We start from the raw sequence: 21,949 nt of genomic DNA, 5'->3' as shown, positions 1-21,949 counted from the left end.
GTACCGCTTATAGGTGCCTGTGGGCTTCATGGCAGAGCTCCCTTGGGCACTGGTGTCTGTTGTGCCGCCAGCGCTCTGCCTCTGCCCATGATGCTTCTCCTTCTCATCAGCTGCCTTCTTTCTTGGTGCTTGCGGGGACTGCATTGCTGTCCTCTCACACCAACGAGGGCTGCCTCTCGCCTTACTGCTTCGGGTCTTCTTCCTGCTGCACAAGCTAGCAGTCAGAGCGCCTAGAAGCTCAGCGAGTGGTGGGCCAGTGGCAGGGGTCCTGTTTTATAGGGCCCGCAGAAAAGGCAGGGCAGTGGTGGCCACTGTGACCTCAGCAAGCCTCTGTGATGGAGTGGCCCACGCGTGGCCAAAGGCGGCTGTGTTGGAAGCAGCCTGGAAGATGCCCTCACGTGGGAGGAGGAGGAGTGTTGGGGGGGTTGAGGGCCCCTTTTCTGGGGCTGGCTCCCCCGAGCCATTTGGCTTGCCAGAGAGAAAGGCTGTCCCTTGGCCACAGGGACTGCCCTCCACCTCCATTCTGTGCCCTGGGTTTAGTGAAAGGTTATATCTGCCCAGAAAAATATCAGCTAAGGATCATCTTTCCTAGATATATTCTCTTCTCCGTCTCCTGCTTGACTTGCGATTGATCTTCATTTGCTTTCCTAACGGGAAACTTTTTTGTTGTTGTTCTTTCTGGAGTGCCTCTATTCCCAGACAATATGAAAGGTCCCTTGTATGTGTTCTGCATTCACACATGCAGCGTTACATCCACGTGGCACCCTGCAGTGACATAGAGATGTACCCCCAAGGAAAATGACTAACCAATTACTTTTCTTCATGCTAATGGAGAAGTGTAGTCCAAAGGTGGTGGATAACCTGACCAAGGTCACCCCAAAGGTCTGCAGCAGCACTGGGAATTGAGATGCAGGTTCTTCTGCTGACCCGTCTTCAGGAGGTTGGCTGGGAAACGTGCAGACTGCTAGTTTAAGAATCTCAGCTAAAGAAGCCTGAATTTTTAAATTGGGAAAATAGGTGTGTTTTTTGTTTTTGTTTGTGTTTTTTTTTTTATTATTATTATTATTTTTCTCCTCCTTTGCTACATTTTAAGGTGTGCTAGATGTAACAACCTTGCACTTTTCAGACCAGTTGCCTGTGGACCATTCCTGGACAGGAAAACTAATTCAAAATGGCTTGTGCATCTCAGGTGGTGTAAAGTTATAATGGAGACTACTGTGCTCAAAGCAAAGGCTCAATACAGCTTTCTCATAAACCGTGCTTTAAAACATTGCATACTAATTTTTCAGTACTGTGTGCCCTTCTGCTGACTACCTAGAAAATAAAATACAGAAGTGCAACAGAATACAGAAGGGCTAAGCTACAGATTTATGAAACTGTTGCATTTTAAACCTCAATGGAGAGTTATGTTTTCTTCTATTGTCTTAGAAAATATGTTTTCCTCTAATTGGTCAAAGTGGGATTAGTATCTGTGAAAGCCATGCACTTTACAAGGCCTTCTGGGAGCTTACCAAATGCAGCTATTTTGATACATATCACTGCTTGAGCTGCAGCTCATGCAGCTTCTGTGTTTTATAAACAGGGAGCTGGAGAACTATGAACACAGAAAGCTTCCACAGTCTTTTGTGAGCTTCTGGACAGTGGAGTCTGTCCCTCTTGCTGCCTCCCGTGCCACTGTAAGGGCCATGGGCCCTGTACATCAGCCTTCCCCATGGTCATTCTCCACTCTTTGTGGCTGCTTACCTGAGTGGAGAAGATCTTGATCCAAGGACCAGAAGATAATTCAGGTGGGAAGGGACACCAGGAGGTCTCTGTTCCAGCCCCCTGCCCCAAGCAGGGTTAGCTATGAGATCAGACCAGAGTGCTCAGGGCTTTGTCCAGTTGGATCTAGAAAACCTCCCAGGACAGCGTCTGCACAGCCTCTCTGGGCAACCTCTGCTACTGCAGCGCTGTCTTCACAGGGAAAAGGTTTCTCCTTACATCCAGTCTGAATATCTTATTCAATCTTTGCCTGTTGGTTCTTGTTGTCCTGCTGTGCACCACTGTGAACAGCCTAGTTCTATCTCATTGGTGACTGAGAGGTGGGGTTGGACACATCTAGAGGTCCCTTCCCTCCTCATCCCAACCATGCCGTGGCTCTGTAGTTGTCATCACTGATGTAGTTGTCATCACTGCATCTATGGGAGCTGTGTTGGAGTGTGTTTGAGCCCAGGGTGCCCTCCCTTTGGGACCATGGTGGGGGGCTCTCAGGAAGCCCAGCCTGTGAAGCACAGCCAGGCAAGGGGCAGCTGGCTCACCAAGGGCTTTGGTGCACACATGGCCAGACAGGCCATGGGCTGCCAGCTAGGCAGCCTGTCTTAAGCCAAGATTTTTACATTACCGTCCCTCCTCCCCAACAGACTGTGCCCATTGATCCTCCAGCTTTCTGCTACTCTGTTAGCTGGGAGACTCTCCAGCTCCTTTTGATTGAGGCTTTTTAATGTTATCTCCTAGCTCGTTAGCTTCCTAATATTGGTGAACATGCTATGTTTTAGTAATTTTTGAGTCTTGTCTGTTCTGGTGACGTCGAGATGGAAGCACCTGGGGGTGCTTCCCACTTCCACTGCTGTGGTCCACATCCCACCCAGCACGTCCTGACTGCAAATGAAGAGAGACATTATAACCTCCCCTCCTCAAATGCTGCATGTGAGGGTGGCCCCAAGCATTGACTGATACGTCCCAGCTAGAAGACGTGGTGGCTCAAGTTGCATCAGCCAGTGCTGTTTTACAAAGCAGCCCACACTAGCAGTGAGCGCAGAAGCTGACCAGCACCTTTTAAAAATGTGTGAATTAAAACCCTTAGCCACACATACTTGAATGCAAAGTCTCCTTTTTCCCAGTCTGCGAACTGCCTTTCCTCCTGAGCTTCTCTTAGTCAGGAGGAGATGACTCAGGAGGAGATGGCTGTGTGAGGCAATTCCTGCTCCCCCTTGTCTAATGACATGAAAAATCACTTTTCAAACTGCCAGAGCACCTTCAGCTTGGGCATGTTTCAAGCAGTAATGCTCTTGGTCCATGGCAACAGGTGTTATTGCTCCAGTTGCTGAGCCCAAAGCAGAGACAGGTGGAACAAATTGACCTGGATTAAGAAAAGAGTTTTAGGCAGAGTTGGGAACAGAAATTATGGCATCTGGTTCCTCATCCTAGTCTCATACAAAACTCCTGGGTGTCCTTCCATCAGGAGACTTCATCCACACAGGTCTTATTTTACACAGATTACCGAGGGAGTCTGACACCAGTAAAAAATCCCGGGTGTCCACTTGCAGATTTAGGAGTCATTTATATCCATAGTAATAAAAGCCGTATGCTGTTTATTTAGCAGGGCTGTTTTAATATGCTGTTTGTTGTTTGGATAGTCTGTATCTTCTTCATATTGTAATCATATTAAAAGAGCATTCTTTTCCTGGAATAAAGAGGTAATGATTCACAAGAGGCATAATTATTCCATGTGGTGCAGGCAGGATGCTACAGAAAGAGCTGTCTTCTTTATGCATAAGAGGCTTTTATTGCAAGTGTTCTACACAGTAATTAAATTCCTTTGAATGAGAAGGCTTGATTGGATTTTCTTTGGTTTACTGGGAGGGGTCTGAGAAGCAAGGTATTTAGCTCAATTGCTATACAATTTTGGCATCTGTCAGAGGCGAGGGAGAAAGGTTCATAACGTCTGATTCCCATCTCTCTCATGCTTGTGTTATGTTAGCTGAACGCCACTGAATTACACCCTGCTTGTATTTGTGAGAGAATCAAGCTCAGAAACCCCTAGCAGAAAACATTAGGGTACTAGAACTTACTCAGTAAGAATCCAAATTATTTAAGGGGAAAAGAAGCATTATAAAAGGAAAGTTATTTGTAGTTACAAAGGCAAGTGCCCCAAAGTGAGGAAACTTTACATTTACAGCTCTTCTTCAGATCTGATGGCTGTCTTCCAGTGAGTCCAGCCTTTGCCCAGAATGGGCCAAAGTTTTAAGAGGGAGCAGCAAGTGAATGCAAAGTCAGGAAACCCTGTAACAGAAGCTCGACACACAAGCCAGGATGCTGGCATGGTGCAACTTTTGTGTATTTGAGTTGTCAGATTAAATCATGTTTGTTTAACATCAACAATTGCATGCAGCCACCAAGGATTTTTTTTCATAGGAAAACAGTAGAAATGTAATTTAAAAGGAAAACTCTGTTATATACAGCCTCAACATGTAGTAGCAATGGGGTTTGGGTCTTGCAGCAAAATTACAGCATGAATTCTTCCTGTTACTCAGTAAGGCTACACAATACCTCAGGAGAGTGCTAGCTCAGGCAAGGAAGATGTGCCACACCACAGGGGTAATTTCACCCTGCTCAGATGTCTCTAGAGGGACAGTATGCACAATCAGGACTGGGGCATTTTTGGCAGCTCAGAGGAACTTCATGGGGCAAACGGGAGGCACTTTCCTAATTTGTGGGCTCCCTGCTTGGCAGATGCTGACACCTTGCTTCAGCCAGCTTGAGTGGGAACCTCTAAGGTGCAGGTTGCAAGTATTTCTAGAGGCTGGACCTGTGATTCCTGAGGCTCCTCAACCTTCTCCTGTCCATTCGACCCCCAGCCAAGGGGGCTATAGTTCTGTAAAATAGGTCTGTAAGCGCAAAATATTATACCTACCCCACGTACACAATGCATAAACTGCAAAGCAGAGATGAAGAACCAGATAAAAGGTTTGTAACTATCTGTGATGCCAGCACCCATCTTAGAAACTGACTCATGCACCTCTGCTTGCAAGCAGACACTTGGGAGTGCTCATAGCCATCAAGCCTCTTCTCCTGGCAGAACATTGGGCCTGATGGATGTCTTCAGCCGAGAATATTTTCTGATGAATTTTCATAATTGCAGCCAGAACACTTTGGTTTATTACTGTCACTCCTTCCTAATTGCCTGCCAGGCGTTATTAACCTACAAGCTCCCCCTGTCATGTGGTCCTGCTCTTCTTTCTTCCTTTCAACTTGCATGTTTTTGAAACAAAGACAGAGAGAGAACAATAGCTGCACAGCCTTCCGGACTTGGTGGTGTTCAGGGAGCACCTTGAAGGAAGTGGGACCTGTCTTTGCCTTCCCACCAGACAGTGGTGGGAGAATATCACACTAAATTGATGACACAGATGAGTCACATCAAGCCAAAATTTCTCTATCGTGACTCTACTGACTCTACTGACTTCTGAGTGGTTGTGCTTCCTTTTATTGTTTCTTGATACTCAACAAGGTTGCCTTCTGTATCTTTCTGCACCTCCTGTCCAGCTGTCTGTACAGAAAGTTGGACATAGAGCTAAACTTTAGTTCCATTTTACTGACGTTTCTTTCTCTTTCTTGGCTTGCTAAGCAGAAACGGTCATACCTGAGGATTACCTGGTCGATCCTGTGCACATGAAGCAGTACAGCGTGGATCCTGCCGACTCTGCCTTCAGTTGCATGGGCTCCATGTATGCCACGCGGCAGAGTCCTGCAGATGGACGTCCTGCTGGAGGCTCCTCTTCCTCCTGTAGCCATCATCCCACCCAGACGTCTTCAGGGGGGTCCTCCTCCACTGGCCTGCGGCACCAGATCTCCAGCCCAACAAGGAACGGGACCTACCCTGAAGGAAACAGAAGTGGTAATATAATATCTTCCTGTTAGCAATGCATGTTACTATGATGGTGCCATGCTGGAGTCTTAACTCATTCCCAAATTCCCGGGAAAATTAATAAGGGGTGCCTGGATTGACATCCACACAGACAATGCATGCTTTCACTTAGAAGGAGAAGTAATAACCTATGTAAACACAAAATCAATCTGTTCATCATTAAGTAAAATGGTGAATGTTTTCTAATGCTGTTATTAATTATGTAAACATATGTATTATGTATAATCGAGTGGCAATCAAAACTGCCATTATCAACTTACAGATATAAATATTAATACATAAGGCATTCCTCCCCAGGATTGATACAGCCTGCAGACAGGTACCTGTTAATGGTACGACACCAGCTGTGTACAAGGTATGGTGCAGAACAAACACAAATATTGGTGCCTACCTCAAACAATTTAGCAAAAGATTTTGCTTCCTAGCTGCATAGCCCACCATGCCCCTTTAATTATGAACCACGCCAGACTTTACTTGAAAAAAGATTGCCCAGCAAAACCTATTTTTAGAAATCATCCAGCTTACTGCTCAAGGCTTTTTTATCCTTTGGGGAAGCAAAGTCGCAAGAAGTTTATCTGCAGATTCAAGGGATGCCATGGGAACCACTGCTTTCAATAACGCTTCCTCTGCCCTCTCTTTGTATTTTTGCCCAGTTCTCCTGATAGGATTTAGATTTGTTGGGTCATTCACTCTGTTCTTCAAGTGCACTCTGCTGGTGCAAAGCCTTCTTAAAATGGGGCTCGGTGACAAGAGTAGGCTTCCTTCCAGGAAAACTCCTTTGACAGATGACGTGAGGGGAGCAAGTGGGACTAAAAGGGCAACCTGGTGTAAGGCAGAGCAGCTCAGAGGACAGGGTGCACACAGACAGGCAGACAGAAGTTCACGATATCATGAGAAAATTGGCCATGGCAGTGGCAAGTGTGATTTCTAAACCTGGGTTGTATTTGCCCTTCTCCAGCTTACTGCTATATTCCCTGTTAGCAATGATTTTTTCACCCCCAAAAATGACCTGGGTTCATCAAACAGGTTAGGTAATTATCTGAACTTCTGCTAACTTTGTCTTTTTTTTGCATTTTCTAATTTCTCAATTAAAAGGTCCTTATCAGTAGTGATTTGAATAGTGTCTTCACCCCTTACTAATTATTCAAACTTCATTTATGCATTTTTCATCTTGAAGATAGATCTAACAATGGAGTTGAGTGTCTCAGCCATTTTTAAGTCATTAATTTTTTCCCTTCCTCATTTATTAATGGAATCTACTGTCACTCTGGGTGGTTCTTTTTTGTTTTTGCTTTTTTTTTTTTCCCTCTTGCAGAAGCCTTGCTGGTTCCCCCTAATCCTTTTGTCTAGCATTAACTCCTTACACTGTCTTTCTGCCTTGCATTTCAACTGGAAGCTGCAGGTGATTCTGCAAGGAGCTAATACTTAACTAAACTATTCTTTGCACATTTTCAGCATCCAAAAAATACTGTGGTAAAATTCCTGTGCTTTAAAAATATGCTGGGTGGAGAAAAGCATTGGTATCACGGGTTTGAATCTGTGTTCAAGAGACTGAGGTTTAAAAACAGGGCTCCTTAACTTGCCCATCTGCATTACTTTCCCTTCTTGTTTCCGACTGTGAATGTCACTCTTTCCCAGACTTGGCCAATGTCTTGTGCAAGCTCATCAGAGTCATAAGTGGAAAGCTAAGCTTCAGGAGGCAGCTCTATCTCTCTTATTGTGACTCCCCTCAAAATTTGCAGTCTTTACAAAATGAAAGCCTAAAAGATGGCAGGTAATTTTTCCAGAACTAAACCAACAGGAAAGTCATAGAGGGCCCATGCTATAGGCTTTGCAGGTTCTTATACTTCCCTAGCTTGAAACGTATTGCAGCAGTTTGAGAAGCAAAGATGAGAACATTGCTTTTAGACTGGACACTTGTGATGTTCGGGCATCTTTGAAGCAGCTACAAGCTGTTAGATATGGTATTTTGGGATAAAAGGATTTATCCCAAAACTGTTTAGTTTAGTTTTTGTTTGTTTGTTTGTTTCATGGGGCACGGTTTTGACACTTGCAAAGACTAGCTCATCTAGGACCTCTGGGATATTTGGCCAGCTCAACAGCAATGGCTCCCTAAAGCTGACAGATATACATTGAAGACCACCAAAAAAATATTATTAATATCTTGATATCATTTGTAAGTATCAACAATTTTTTAGACCCAGTATCATCCATTGTACATTAGGGTCTGCACATACAGGTACCTGCAATCCCATACAAAAATGGGGTTGCTGTCAAGGTCTCCAACATGAGGAAGGGCAATCACCTATATTCCAGGTGCTCTGTGCACCTCTGTCCATCAGCACCAACAGCCTGTGCATGTTTGTACCACCACCATCCCATTGCCTCTGAACTTCTCAACTGCTTTCTGGAGACTCCAGCAGAGGCTCCCGCTGCCCACGGCAGGAGCTGGTTCCTCTGAAGCAGAGGAGAGCTGTTTGTTCTTGGCTAAGGCTAGGCAGTTTTCAGTGGCTGTGATTTGTAACACAGTGACAACCATGAAGTCAAGGTGCCCACAGATTTATTATGGTGTCCCTTCTAGCATTAAAGAAACCGTGCTGCTTCTAGGCACAGCCTGGTTTTTAATCCTTCTCTGTTTGTGATAACATCGGTTCCAAAGCGCAACTCACTAACGCTGGAATACCCACCATAGATTTCTACAAAGCTTTGTCTGCTTCTCCTTAAAGGTAGAGACTGTATTTTTTTTTTCACAGCTATCATATTTTTCTCCTACTGTGCTCCTTCTACTTTTACTGGCAATCCCAGCCGTTTTAAATATATATCTTCCAGAGACTACCTTGGTGCAGCTACACTGGAGTTTGATTACCATCTTGGCAAAATCTCTCTTGCAAAGGTCTTAGGAATCTGCACCCTCACTGTGATGCTTCTGCATGTGTTTTTCCTCTTTCTAGGGACAATTTATATGCTGCTGAATCATAAGCGAACAAAGATGAATAATTGGTGCATGCCAGTATCTGTTCTAATCCTCCTCAGTTTGCATACTCACAAGGAAGGGATAGGCAGGACTCATCAAAAAGAGGAAGGATTTCTCTCCAAAACCTCAAGCCAGTCCTCTTTATTTAACGGATATTTTTGAAAAATAGCATGCATTATTTATCAGGGTGTGCAAATATCATGGAAAAAATCATAACCATAAAACATATCTCAATGCAGAGCAGAAAATGTTTTTCAAGGGGAATGGATGAGATTAAACCTCAAAGCTCTCATTAATGCGATTGGAAGCATGATGCCTAATTCTCTCTGATTATGCTAAAAAATTCCAAACAAAAAAAAAAAAAAAAAGAAATGTCATTTCAGAAAACCAGTTGGGGCTGCTAACAGATAAACATGCACTTTTCTGTCATCATTTGCCAAATTGAAGCTCTTAAATCAGGGAAGTAATAGTCAAGGACATCATAAACCTTAAACCTTTCCAAGCTTGCTTATGTAACAGACAAACAAACCCTTTATTCCAAGCGTGAAGAATTCTGTGTTCAAGCACAACATAATAACCTTAACCTTGCCCTGTAGCTTGCTGGCTTTATGCAGATTTTATTATCCAATATTAGCAGTTAATAATTATCACCTGAGGGCCTTTGTTGAAGAGGCAATCCTTGCTTGCTTAATACATTCATTTCCTGAAAACATTTGGGGGTGCAGGGGCTGAAGTTTCTCTTTTTCCAGAGTAATGCTGCAAGCACCTGGGGTGGGGAGGTGGATCCAGCATCTCCCCCAGGCAGTGGCACGGGATGCCCAACCCTGGTCCCACTGCTTTGGCAAGTGCTGCCTGCCTGCTATTTTGTGAGGACATTTACAACGTGAAAAGTTTGACACTTTCGGTGAGATGCTCTTTTGCTTTTTCTACTGCAAAAGAGAAACAAGGCAAGAAAAGCCCCAGTAAACATTTGTCACCAGTTTATGGCTATGTCTCATTCAGCTGGGTGGCTCTGGTGGCCACCATGTCCCATCCCCTGCAGGACACAGGTGCAGCGCTGGTGGGATGGGGACAATAGCCATTGTGCAGACATCTCCTGCAAGGGGCTTTCCAGCATACATGGAGGTGTTAAATGCAGTCTGCTTTCCATGCCTCTCTGCTGACTGCAGCTCATTGAGCCTCCCCTGCCCTCCTGTAATTGTATTCTTCCACCCGCCTGCTTTTCCAATCCTCCTCCTTCCAACCATCTTCTCCAGTATGGTGCACTCTGGTCTTTTAGGAAGCCTCTCCTTCAAATCCTTCCTCCTGCCCTTGTTTGCAGTGGGAGGATTTTTTTAAAAAAAGTATTTCTTATTTCTCCATGCCTTTGAGGGCCTGCTACTTTGGCTTACTTTCAGTGGATCTGCTGCTCCTTATTATCTGCTCCAGTGCGATCAGAGAGAACCTTTTAAAATTTCATTCCCACCCCCTTCCCCTGAGGCAAAGAAATCATTTAGGCCTGCAGCAATATTAAAGTTCATCTGTCACTCCCTTTCCACTCTTATCTCTATCAATGGCCGCACTCCCTCTGGGCTCTGTTTGCCGAGAACATATTTAGGGAGTCTGTTATTTATCTTTCCTTCTTTCACAGGTTTAACTCCATTTTAGTGTCGTATTTCCTCACCACGGCTCTGCAGCCACTCAGCTGTTGGCTCTCCATCTCTCCATCCTCCTTCTCAGGAAGGTCTGGAAACAGAAATGTGGGCGAGAGCTCAGACATTGGCTCCTTTGCACCAAGCCCATCTAGCTCACCATCATCTTTGCTGGGCACTGGGTGCTGACCTGGTATTTCCAGCCATCCCTGGCAATGGTCTCAGCTGGGATGCCCCAAGAGCCTTCCCCAGAGGGGAACCCCCTCCCCATCTTCCCCTGGCACTGCTGCATGCAGGAAGGGAAGCATTTCCCTTTGATTACCTGAATTTCCATATCCCATTCCATTAATCTGACAAATTTTTTGCCACCTGTCAAAAACAGGAAATTGGATTTGACCTAGATTACAATCTCTAAAAATAATTATTGGTCCCGAGCACTCCCATCTCTTTGTAATCTGAGTATTCATTATCATCTTGATTAATTCTGATGACAGAATGGCATAGGATACCCAGGAGACGTGAGACTTCCTCATTTATCTAATTCTTAGGTTAAGTGTGAATACCTTCTGATAAGAAAAAAATGTATAGTACTTGCCCTGCTGCCATCAAACACTTTTGTGCTTAATATAGTATTACCGAGGTGATGCTATTGAAACATAAAACCTCTGCCTTTGTGTAGGCATGAAATGATTTATTTTTCTTTTGGAAATAAAGAAATTGCACTAATGTGTAAATTACAAAGTTAAAAAGCCAGAGTAAATTTTAAAAATACATTTTAAAATATATGCAAAAACAGATTGCTTCCAGCCTCAGCATCTAATAAATGCATTCGAGAAATTTGTCTGCAAACTGACAGTATCCCAGTTTTACTAACAGCATTTAAAGGTAGTCGCTTACACACCAGGAAAATAACACATCTTAATGCATGAAAAAGCAGCAGGGAATAGAGGACTTGGCTCCAGGTAGGTAAATACAGATTTAAAATAAAGAAGAGTTATGGCTATGCATAATTCTCGTGTTTATATTGATGTATTATATCTCAGAAAGGGATTTGAAAGGGTTATCTTCACTTGCCGGAGGCTGGAAGAGTTCTGGCCATGTAGTCTCTTTAGAAAGGTCATTTATACATTTGTCTTTAAAAAATCGGATTTATGCTATTGATTGCTAGACTGCAGAGGAGTGAGTAGAGTTCCCCTGTCATTTCAACCTTTCCTCCTCACCCCCTTCTTTTATTACCAATATTTCTCATGTCCAGAAAGGCCCCCAGCTGCTCCCAGGGGCTCGCTGCTCCCCTTTGCCCTTCCCTGGCATTTCTGCAAGCTGTGCATTTCGGGCAGCAGTCACTGGGACAGAGCCTGCTCTCCCTTCATCTGGCATAAAAGTCCTCTGGGTTTCTTTGTATTTGTGTGAATTTAAGGGGAAAACTGTGCTCCTCAGTGGGTGCACAACATCTCCCCAGACCACGCTATGGCTGTGGTGTGGAAACTTCTGCAATCCTTTGGGCACAGCCAGACCTTTCCCCTCTTTATTTTTCCACTGGCTCACGAAAGCCTGGTTTTCCCCCTGCCCCTTGGTTTGAGGTGCCCAGGGGCAACATCTCCCTGCACCAGCTGCCACCAGACCAGCAGCAGATCATGCCGCAAGCAAGTTAAGCTACAGGATCCCCTTTCCAGGTACTTGCTCCTCTGCCTGCAAGGCAAGTCTCGGTTCTCCCGCTCGCCCCTGACAAACTCGCTCGATGTTACTGATGATCCAGGGGCTGGCCGAGATTGCCCCATTCGTTTCATACTCTTTGTCTTCATCGCTTCATGCCAAAGAGTCCAGATGGTGTCTGTACCGCTGTGTATTGCATTTATTCTGTGAGCAGAGCCCAGGCTCGTGTGAGTCTGTATGAACACCAGTCCTCGCCGTCTAATTACAAGGACCCGCAGCTATTCCTTGTCCTTTATATCCAGAACAGTGACTTAGCAAATGAGAGCATAATTATCATGATATTTACATCACATCCCATTACGAAGCCCATTGACCAGATTTACACATTCATAGCACTGCTGCTTACTGGAGTTCATCTTTTATAACTGCAAAATATACCCCATTACATTATACTGTGGGACGAGGATGGTGCGAGAAAAAAGGACCAATATGCACATAAAGCTGTTATTGTGCATATATGGGCAGATCCTCAGCTCACATAAATCAGCACAGCTCTATTGAAGTCATCAACATGATTTACATAAGCCACAAACCCAGCCCACTACATTTGGTCACAGGCATTACAATGGTGTTTTGAGCCACACGTGGTGTTTTCATACATTTTATCGATCTTTATAAGCTCAGGATTCCTCTGGAGGGCTCAGTCCTTCTCTCCTCAGCAGCTCTGAGCCATTCTGATTCCCCTCTTGGCTACCCAGGGCCTCTCCAAGTTACGGTTTGGGTATCTGTGGTCTGCCTCTGTTTGCACTCTTCTGCTTCCTTTTCTGCCTTCTGTAGTGTCTGCTTACTTATCATTTGCAACTCTCATTGAAAATTGGCCTTAACAGAAAGAGACGAGCAGGTCTGGGCAAGTAACATCTTATACGTTTATGTGCTGTGACCTGCTAATGTAAAGTTTGCTTTGTGTGGATACAAACAAATGTAAGCAGCTTTCCTGTAACCTAGCATAATGTAGTTCTTTGCGAAGCAACATAAGGGTGTGTGTGAACAAATTATATACACATGGAGGCTAAGATTTATAGTTCTGCAGAGACTCAGGATAAAAACATAAATGCACTTTCATTCCAATGTGCCTTTTTTCACTTGATTTAGAGCTACAACAAGCCAAAGTGACCTTAAATCATCCAGGGCTTGTACCATTAAAGAATCACATGTGCAATGTTCACCTTCGCATGTTTTAGTAGCTCTCCAAATCAACATTCACTGGGGACCCTCAGCTTTGTGTGAGACTAAGATTAGCAGGGTACTGACTAGGAACCCTCCTCTAAGCTCCAAAATAAGTCTGAATATCTGTATGCAAAGAAAAAACTTATCTGCTGAAGTCTGATTTTATCCTCTGGTCTTCACACTCAATGGCAAGCTCCTTTGTTTAGTGCCGAAGCGCTTTCTCTCCAGGTGGGAGGGTGGTGTCTTCTTGAGCCAAAATCCCCACTGCTTGCGGATCAGACAGCAGGGGCAGCTCAGTTTAAGAGCCTGGCAGCTGGCACATTTTTCCTTCCCCAGCAGGAACCTGAGGGTTTCATGTTTTTTAACACAATTCACCAGCTGGGATCATGTCTCCCAGTAAGCAGCCGGATCTGAAACTGCCAAGACCCCCTCTCTCCCCGCCCTGCCATCTCAGGCTGATACACTCAGATCTGACATCCAACACATGGGGCTGCTGCACTGCTGCATGCTCACAAACCAAGGAAGCCACTGCATGCCATTGTAATGCAGTGCTGTTGGCTTTTTTTTTTTTGTACTGACAGCCTCAAGTCCTTCACCAGAACGACAAGACTCGGCTCGGCCATCAAGCAAGAATCCTTTGACCTGGACTGTGGATGACGTGGTTTGGTTCGTGAAGGACGCAGACCCTCATGCTTTAGGTCCCCACGTGGAGCTCTTCAGAAAACACGTATGTAAAAGGCTGCCCTTGGTGTTTCTGGGGAATTTAAACGAAGTGGACAGGCAGTCCCAACAGATAGCCAGCATGTCTCATAGAGACAGCCTGCCTTTGGCTGCTAGAGGCGGTGCCTGTGCTCAGCCCGGTTGAACACAGGGCCCTGCAAGGGGTTCAGCACTTTTGGGGGGGGAGGGAGGAAGTGCTGAAGAAGAGCTCACTTATTGTTCAATGAAAAGCTCCTACGAATGTCTTTAGAAAATGCTTGCTATTTGTTCCCAGCGTGCCAGCATAAATTGTTACTATGCTAAACCTAAGAGAAAGCACAGAGGATCTAGTGTTCATTTTTCATTGTCAGATTGGCACAAGAAAGCCTTGCCTCAATGACAATTTATTCTCATGATACCTATGATTCTTCTCTGAAGAGCGTTTTTTATGTGTCTCTAGATATTTAGCAGTAGAAGCCCAAAAGAGCCAAGATGCTTTTTTTTTTTTTTTTTTTTGAATTATGTAACTACATAACCAAATTTAACAGACCTGCTGACTCACTGGAGAATATGATATAGTAAAGAGGACTGTAAACATACATCTGATCAGGACTTCCTTGTTCTGCCGCTGCATAAGGTGTTGGTAGCACTGCATCCAATGGCATTCCCAGCCTCCTCCATCACTACTTGACCAAATCAGAACACCAGCCTTGGGCATTGAGACTGTGTGCTGGGATGAGAACAACAGAGCATGCACAGTCGTGCTAGGACCAAAGCTGTGCTTACGTGCCGGGTGCTAGCCTGTTTTCCCTGCCTTCTGCAGGGAAGTGAGATTTGCACAGCTGTTTAATGAAAACACGGCCTGTGTTGATCTTGTGGGCATGAGGCAGATAACTAAGCCACATGCAGACTTGCTTTGGCATGAGTTTTGAGACTATCAGAAGGCGTTGTGCACCAGGAGAGAGCCCTGCACGCGATGGAGAGGGAATTGCCATGGTCTGCGGGACATTCCTGTACATTGCAAAGAAGAGAAATGTTTAATCTTGTGAGATATGTACTGTGCAAAAGCACCATTTTTGTCCAGTTTCCACTCCTAGCAAAGAATGGCACTGCGTGTTTTTACACAGCGGCAGGGCGGTGACACACTCTGGGCGGTCACTGGGCCAGCTGCACCGAAGCATACCATGCCACAATACTGCTGCTGCTCTGTGACCGGGGAGACCAAGCTAAATTGCCCCTAAAGACCGTCCCCGTCAGCCTTTGTGAAGCACCCGGCACCTACGGGCTCTACTTATCACTGGCTTCCTTGTAAAATATGCAGCAGGTTTGAGAACCTGGGTAAGATTACCACACAACTCAATTCAATTACGCCTTTGAGTTATATATGTCCCTGCAATTTTTCAGCCTTCAAATCTCATCTGGATTAGCATGGAGACCTCAGAGGTGAGAGACAAGTGATTAGTCCATTAACCTTAGCCATATCTTCCTGTACGTTCAATCTTTCTATGAAGCAGGTGCATAATTTAGTTAGAAGCACTTACTGTCATTGACAAGGCCCAGCTATCACCTGGAAGTGTTACTTTGGCAGTCAGCTCATCTCAGCTATGACAGCAGGAGGAAAAGGGTGGTGGGGCCACGAGGAAGGGAAGGGTGGGGGAGGTATCCTGCATGTGGGCAGATCTCTTTCCCATTGCTGCATGAAGCCATTTGGGTGTTGACCACAGTGCCCAGAGCTGGCTCTCCCAGCAGCAGGGAGGTGTCGCCTGCATCGGTCACAGCTACAGCGTGCCTTGCGGGATGGTCGTGGCTCTGGCTCTGCTCTTCTCACCATGAGCAGGAGCCTGTTCTCTTGCCAAGACACCCAAGACAGCTCCTGAAGGGTCCACCAAGACCACGAAACTGCCTACGACCTCCCCTCAGTCATACAAAGGATCAGTGGGCCTGGCAGGGACCTGGTGGCAGCTCTGTGTGAGAGCCCCATGCAGTGCTCTCTCAGCAACATGCAGGCCATGGTAGACAGGCTGGGGGAAGGGAAACAGAGGAGCAGAAAGAGCTATGAAGGGAATTAGCAGGTAGAAAATTCAGGCTGGAAGGGCTTCAAGAAATGTTATGGTCTGACAGTTTAATTATGGCCGGTGATTGGCAAACGCATGTATGAAGGAGACAAAAACCTTTGAGTTTAACATAATGAATACAATTTATTTAAAGAGAAACCTGTCTCTGCCAGTGCTAGACATCACACTTGTGAGCTTGCATCTTTCCCTAGACTTTCTTCATATCAACTGTAGGGGCACTGACTGCTGAGCTGCCACTTGCGCTCCTGTTACAGGTGGTGGCCTTACCAGGTCTGGTGTCTGTTCACAAGACTGTGGAGCACTAAAAAATAAAAAGTTTTTTATTCCTATTTGAGATATAGATCCTCATGTTTTTGATTTTACTCATAATTAATTGCTTAAACACTCATGAAGATCTGGACTTGCATCTTTCTCATTAAAAGTCTCACCCACAGACATCCGCAGCCCGGTGCAATTCTTGTTCACATGGCACGGGGCTTGTTTAGGGGCTACTCTGCTTTTTGAATAGTGTCCTCAGACCAAGTTCTGCAAAAAGCTAGCACAAACACAGTAGTACTCATTCCTGCATGTGGAAGCTGTATGTTTACTCCCACTGTATCATTATCTCACAGCTCATACATTTGCTGCTCCCATCCCTTGCAGGACCACAATGTTGTCCTGCAATATCCTAACTTGCAGTGGGCCAGATCTCAACTAATGTGGTACAAATTAAGCACGCTGAATTTTACCAGCTCCAGAGCCTATTCAAGACTGGCTGGCTGGGGCTACTGCAGACTTGGGGACCATGCTATAGAGTCTTTCAATTTTAAAATTATTTTTTAAAAGGCTGACACAGTAATACTAAAAAGAAGTCGAGCCAACAATCTGCACGGGGACATGGCTAATATGGGATATTTAATTGGATATGAATGCTCCCTCTGGCATACTCTAGTCATGGAGTTTAATTTTGACCCCTACACAGTAATAATAAAGGAAATAATAAAATGCTGAACTCAACATTTAAAAACAGCTGCAGTCACACCAAACCCTTGACAGAGTTTTTACCTTATGGCATCACAGTTCCAGGAGTTTGTTTTTCTTTCTTAAGCAAATATTAATTATATGCAATACTTAATCTTCCTTTCCTTAACTTCCTTAAAATAATGGAAAAGAGAGGGGGAGGAAAAAGAGTTCCTGTAATGGATAGAGTGGGGGTTGCAGAATGAAGAGCATCAATTGATTGAATTAATCAGAAAGTGACCTTAACTGCTCATCAGCTAAATCACCTGCTGAATGGAATAATAATGATCAGGGCAAATTAGGATCCATAGTATTGCTTAATTAGTAGGTAATGGATCACAGAGGAAAGACGTGACCATCAAAAATATAGAATACAATATATACAGCACTAGCGTGTTTGTTTATATGTATGCACACACACAGCATTAGTTATGTTTTAGCTGTGATGATCCAAGTAAGGAAGTGGAGACTGAGAGGAGAGGTAGTATTTTTAAGCAGATCCACTAATATAGCTGGGGAAAAAAAACAGACAAGCTCAGGATCCAAGAAAGGACAGCGTATTTGAAAGCTTCTGTGTTGTACAGTCACAAGAAAGTCCGTAGTAAGACAATGTCCTGTGTCTGTGCATCGGTGCTATCCTCTGCTCAGTACAAGCACTTTGTAATTACAAAAGGTTTTCAAGCCAACAGGTCTGGGATAAAGAGCTGAACTTGGTGACAATTTCCACCACTTAGATGAGGGTAAAATTAAATTTGAATAAATGTTGTTAATAAATCCAATTAAATATGTTACTACTGTCTTCATTTCAAGAAATATATATATAATATATATCACTGGGTGTAAGAGTACTGGGGATATGTGAAATGTGTAGATAATCAGGGACAAAGCTGGAACTGAGGGTGTGCTATCAGCAGTTCATGAGGCCACATCCTTCTGTCTCTCCATCACTCACTCCTTTCTCTCAAGTTCAACTGTTTTTTCTCAGAATTGGGTTTAGAGCAACCATGATTTAAAAATTAAAAAATAAAAATCCTCATGATTTTATGCCAAGTAATTGAAAACATAGACGAACCTTAGAGCTCCTTGAAGAACAAAAGTAATATTTGATTAAAGCCTCCTTTAGAGCTTCCTTTTATCCTACCTTAGCTTTCAATTTTTTAATGAAATTTCAGAATTCCTGACATTTCAGCCAGGTCTGGTCTAAGACATGCTGTTTCTGAGTCACCTTGTTTAATGTGTCAGGACGCAGCTCTGCTGTCTTGCTTTCGCAGTGCTGGAAGGGAGGTTAACACATTTTGATTCTCTTTCTCTCTTTTGAAACCAGGAGATTGATGGCAATGCTTTGTTGCTGCTGAAAAGTGACATGATCATGAAATACCTGGGGCTGAAACTGGGACCTGCGCTGAAACTGTGCTACCACATTGATAAGCTCAAGCAAACCAAGTTCTAACAATTTCTTGAACAACAGCAGAACCTGACCTAAATCTAGACAGAAAACTAAAGGTAACGTGCTGCCTTACAGAAATGCATTCTTTTGCAGATTGTTTTCCCCTCTTTTTTAACAAAGACTTTGCCTTTTTTAACATTTGTGCATCTTCACAATTTTTTTAATCCAATGGGAGCTTTTGGGCTGTTTGTGTTAATAATTTGCCAAAAAAGTATATACTTATTTTGTACCATTGATATTATTATGATTATAGTAAGTCCTATTTTTGTAATCAGAAGTGGGAAATCAAAAGCAAACACAGCGACGGTGTATGCTGAGGACTGCTGGCAGACAAACCAAGGGTCCTGCACCTGCTGCAGGGCCACCACTGGGTGCCAGCTCCACTGCCGGTGCTCAAGGCTTTGGGGAAAGGGTGGTCTTTGGTCCTCTGTCTTCTGATGGGAATGACCCTGTGTCTTGCACTATCATCTGGAAAACTTGAATTCTGCAGTTTGAAAATGAAAAAAAAAAAAAGGAAAGAAAGAAAAGGGGAAAAAAGAAAAAAAAAAGAAAAAAAAAAGAAAATTTAAAAAGAAAAAAAAAAGGATAAAAAAAAGTGGGATTGAGGGATTTTTTTGCAGCCGAAGTACTTTTTCCCACTAGAGGGAGCAGCCCTAACAGACTTGGGGCTGGAGCTCTGATGACACGGTGCTTTCTGTCTGATGAGCTTTGACCATCACAACTCTCCCAGCCAGCACATCTCTAAATACTGACAAGGAATCGCAGGCTCCCAGCAGGATAAGCCGTCGCCGTTTACAGATAATTATTTCAAGAAAAGCCCAAATGCAGAAAGCATTTCTGACAGGATGTTTCCCGTTAAGCCGAAGAGGGGGTGGATGGCTCCCATGGTGTCTGGCGTACTCAGCTGTCGTCTCCCTTCCTTTCTGGCTGACGTATGGTTTTTGGCACTCTTTTAAGAAAAAGCAGAATTTCTGTTTTTGGTCTCGTTTGTGCTTTTGCAAAGTGAGGGGGGCGGGTGGGAGCATTCCCCATGAGAAGCTGGCAAGGCAAGGCACATCACTGTGCTTGTGGACAGGTCCGGGGCAGATGCTGTAGGGTCGGTGCCTGATTGCATTGCTGCAGAGGGCAATGCACGCTTGCTTTCAGCACATATGCAGTTTTTCTGGGCTTTAAGTCTCAAGTGGATTCAAAGTAATGCCCTCCTGCCTCTTACTGAAATCTAAAAGTTGCTCGTTGATACTCTGTGCAGCCAGGCCAGGAGAAGGACAGGTCAAAGGCCAAGGAGGCAATTTGTGGGGTGGGTGTGTCCTCAACTTCATCCTTTACAAATAAAGATTATGAAGGGACACATCCATGAGGTTTAAACCCTTGGTGCATGACAAGCAGTGGTGGCAAATGTTTGTTGGTCATGCCGGTTATTTTAGAGCATACCTCAACTGAACTGGGGAAAGGAGGCCTGATAATATACAAGATGTCAAGCCATCCGAGGCTGTGTATGGATATTACCAAAAATACTAATGGAATACGATTCAATTTGATGCATGTTGCTAGAATATAACTCTTATGAAAAGGTACCAGTTCAGGACCTAATCATGAAAATCCTTGCAGCCTACACATGTTTGCAGAATTGGAATTGGAAATTGGACCAGTTTTCAGCAAATCTTGTCTTCATGTTGAAACAACTCCCAGATGACTAGCTGAACAAGTGTGCTAAATGAAAAGTCATGTATTACCCAGTGACATAATATACTGGACCCTAAACATGCTGATTCTTAGGACCCCCACCTGCATCTCTTTGTGTCCATGTGGTACGGAATGGACATCTGTTCAGTCAGATATCTGGTTGACACAGAAGCCGCTTCACATCAACATGAAAACTGTGCAGTTTATTTTCCACTCTTGCATTTTTAAAACATGAATCTTTTCCCACAAAGATCCCCAAAATACATAAAAAATATTGCTGTATTAGTAATATTACCTTCAGAATGTCCTCTGACAAACATTTCCCCATACCTTGGAACTTAATTAACCTCTTTTTTTTTTTTTTTCAAAAGATGATTTAAATTCCTCCACTTAAAAACCCACCTTGCTGTACCAAGTAGTCAGAGCTGGTTAGAATTTATCAGATGGCTTTAATGCTGGAAAATACAACTTTGTCAAAAGCAAAACTTCGTAAAATCACGTCACTTTCAAATGTAAAATTCTATTTAACCGAAACTGTAGTTTTTGGTAACGTCAAAACATCATTTTGACATTTTCGAAATGAAACATTTTTGTTTAGAAAAGATTTTTACCTTTTATTATATTTTCATGAAGAGTCTGTAACCCCACTTTTTGTTCTGAGAGTGGAAAAAAAAAAAAACAGAGCTACATAATTCCCTGAAAAAGAGTCATTCCCATTCAGCTCTATGTCTCACCTATCTTCTATCTTCCACCTTCCCACTGCAGAGACTGCAGCTGTGAAGCCCAGTAACACCAAGGCAGTATTTCTAGATTCCTTAGTGGCAGTGATGTTCATACATGTAATGTGCTGATGTAGTTTTCATGTATGTATCTAATGTATTAGGTCAGTGGTGCTATCTCGTTTCATACGAAACTTCCAGGCATGACAGGACGATTCAGGCCATGATATTTAATGCACTGCCTTTTACAGGGGAGGTGTTTAGGGATTTCATTTTACATCTGAGTAAAGTTTATAAAAGAAATCCCTCACTGTTGTTTATTCACCAAAAGGCAATTAGGGGGCAAACATTACTGCAGTAATATTGCTATTAATAACCAATTTTTCCCTTTTGAGTCTTGCCAGGGAGGGTGGTTAAGCTGTGCAGAGTGTGTCAGGCCATTTCCTGGGAACAAGCCCTCGAGAGTCAGAGGAGGCATGTCACCCGCCTCTCAATTAGCTGCTATTTTAGACATTGCCAGTACAAATTGCTTTGCTTGCTTTCCTCTTCACAGCTCTCACTTCAGCCTGCCTCCAACCAAGTTGTATTTTTGAACTCTTGCAAACAGGTGGGTGGATGCGCCTGCCCCCAGGTGCGCACTACATGCGCCTGGTTTCTGCTATTCAGCACTCACAGCTGGATCAGGAGGCACTTTGCTTGCTTTAAGCAACCTCAGTGCTTTGTGAGCATTTGCTTTAAACACACACACACACACACACAATATGAGCAAATTCAAAGGGTTTGAGGAGAGCTCTTCCTTTGCTGAGTTACCTGTTGCAAAGCATGAGGAGCAGCAGAGCCGGTGGTCCCAGGCAGAGCAGCTTCTCCCATCCGCCCTCGCATGGACCCGCTGTCACAGCCTCTTCTCCCACGCTGACAAATGCCTCCCTCCCCTGCCAGTCTTAACTGAGCTTCCAGAAATGCCCATGGGAACGCTTCCACTGCTCTGAGCCCACTTTCCTGCTTGAGGAGCACGGCGGCCTTTGCAGTGTTAGCAGCTCGGCTCAGCATGATTAATGCAGCCAGGCACCCTTGAGACTGGCATGTAAAGCATCACTCTGGGCTGTTATTGCCCTTAAATTGATTGCTGGATTTCTATAGGTTGTCAGCAGTCTTCAAG

At 44.2% G+C, this 21,949-nt stretch overlaps 1 protein-coding gene across 1 annotated transcript in view; it reads left to right on the top strand.

Annotated features, from left to right (window-relative positions):
- SCML4 (Scm polycomb group protein like 4) overlaps positions 1-18,391 on the top strand; it is a 41,392-nt gene extending 23,001 nt beyond the window's left edge. The window contains exons 5-7 of the mRNA XM_035564858.1: positions 5,384-5,653; positions 13,750-13,895; positions 18,266-18,391. Of these exons, the coding sequence (XP_035420751.1) occupies positions 5,384-5,653; positions 13,750-13,895; positions 18,266-18,391 (542 nt within the window). The remainder of the gene's footprint in view (positions 1-5,383; positions 5,654-13,749; positions 13,896-18,265) is intronic.
- The last annotated feature ends 3,558 nt before the right edge of the window (positions 18,392-21,949 follow it).

The sequence above is a fragment of the Cygnus atratus genome, chromosome 3 (genome assembly GCF_013377495.2).
Source record: "Cygnus atratus isolate AKBS03 ecotype Queensland, Australia chromosome 3, CAtr_DNAZoo_HiC_assembly, whole genome shotgun sequence".
Taxonomy (NCBI): domain Eukaryota; kingdom Metazoa; phylum Chordata; class Aves; order Anseriformes; family Anatidae; genus Cygnus; species Cygnus atratus.
The sequence above is the reverse complement of the archived record's forward strand: the minus strand, read 5'-3'. Positions and strand labels throughout refer to the sequence as shown.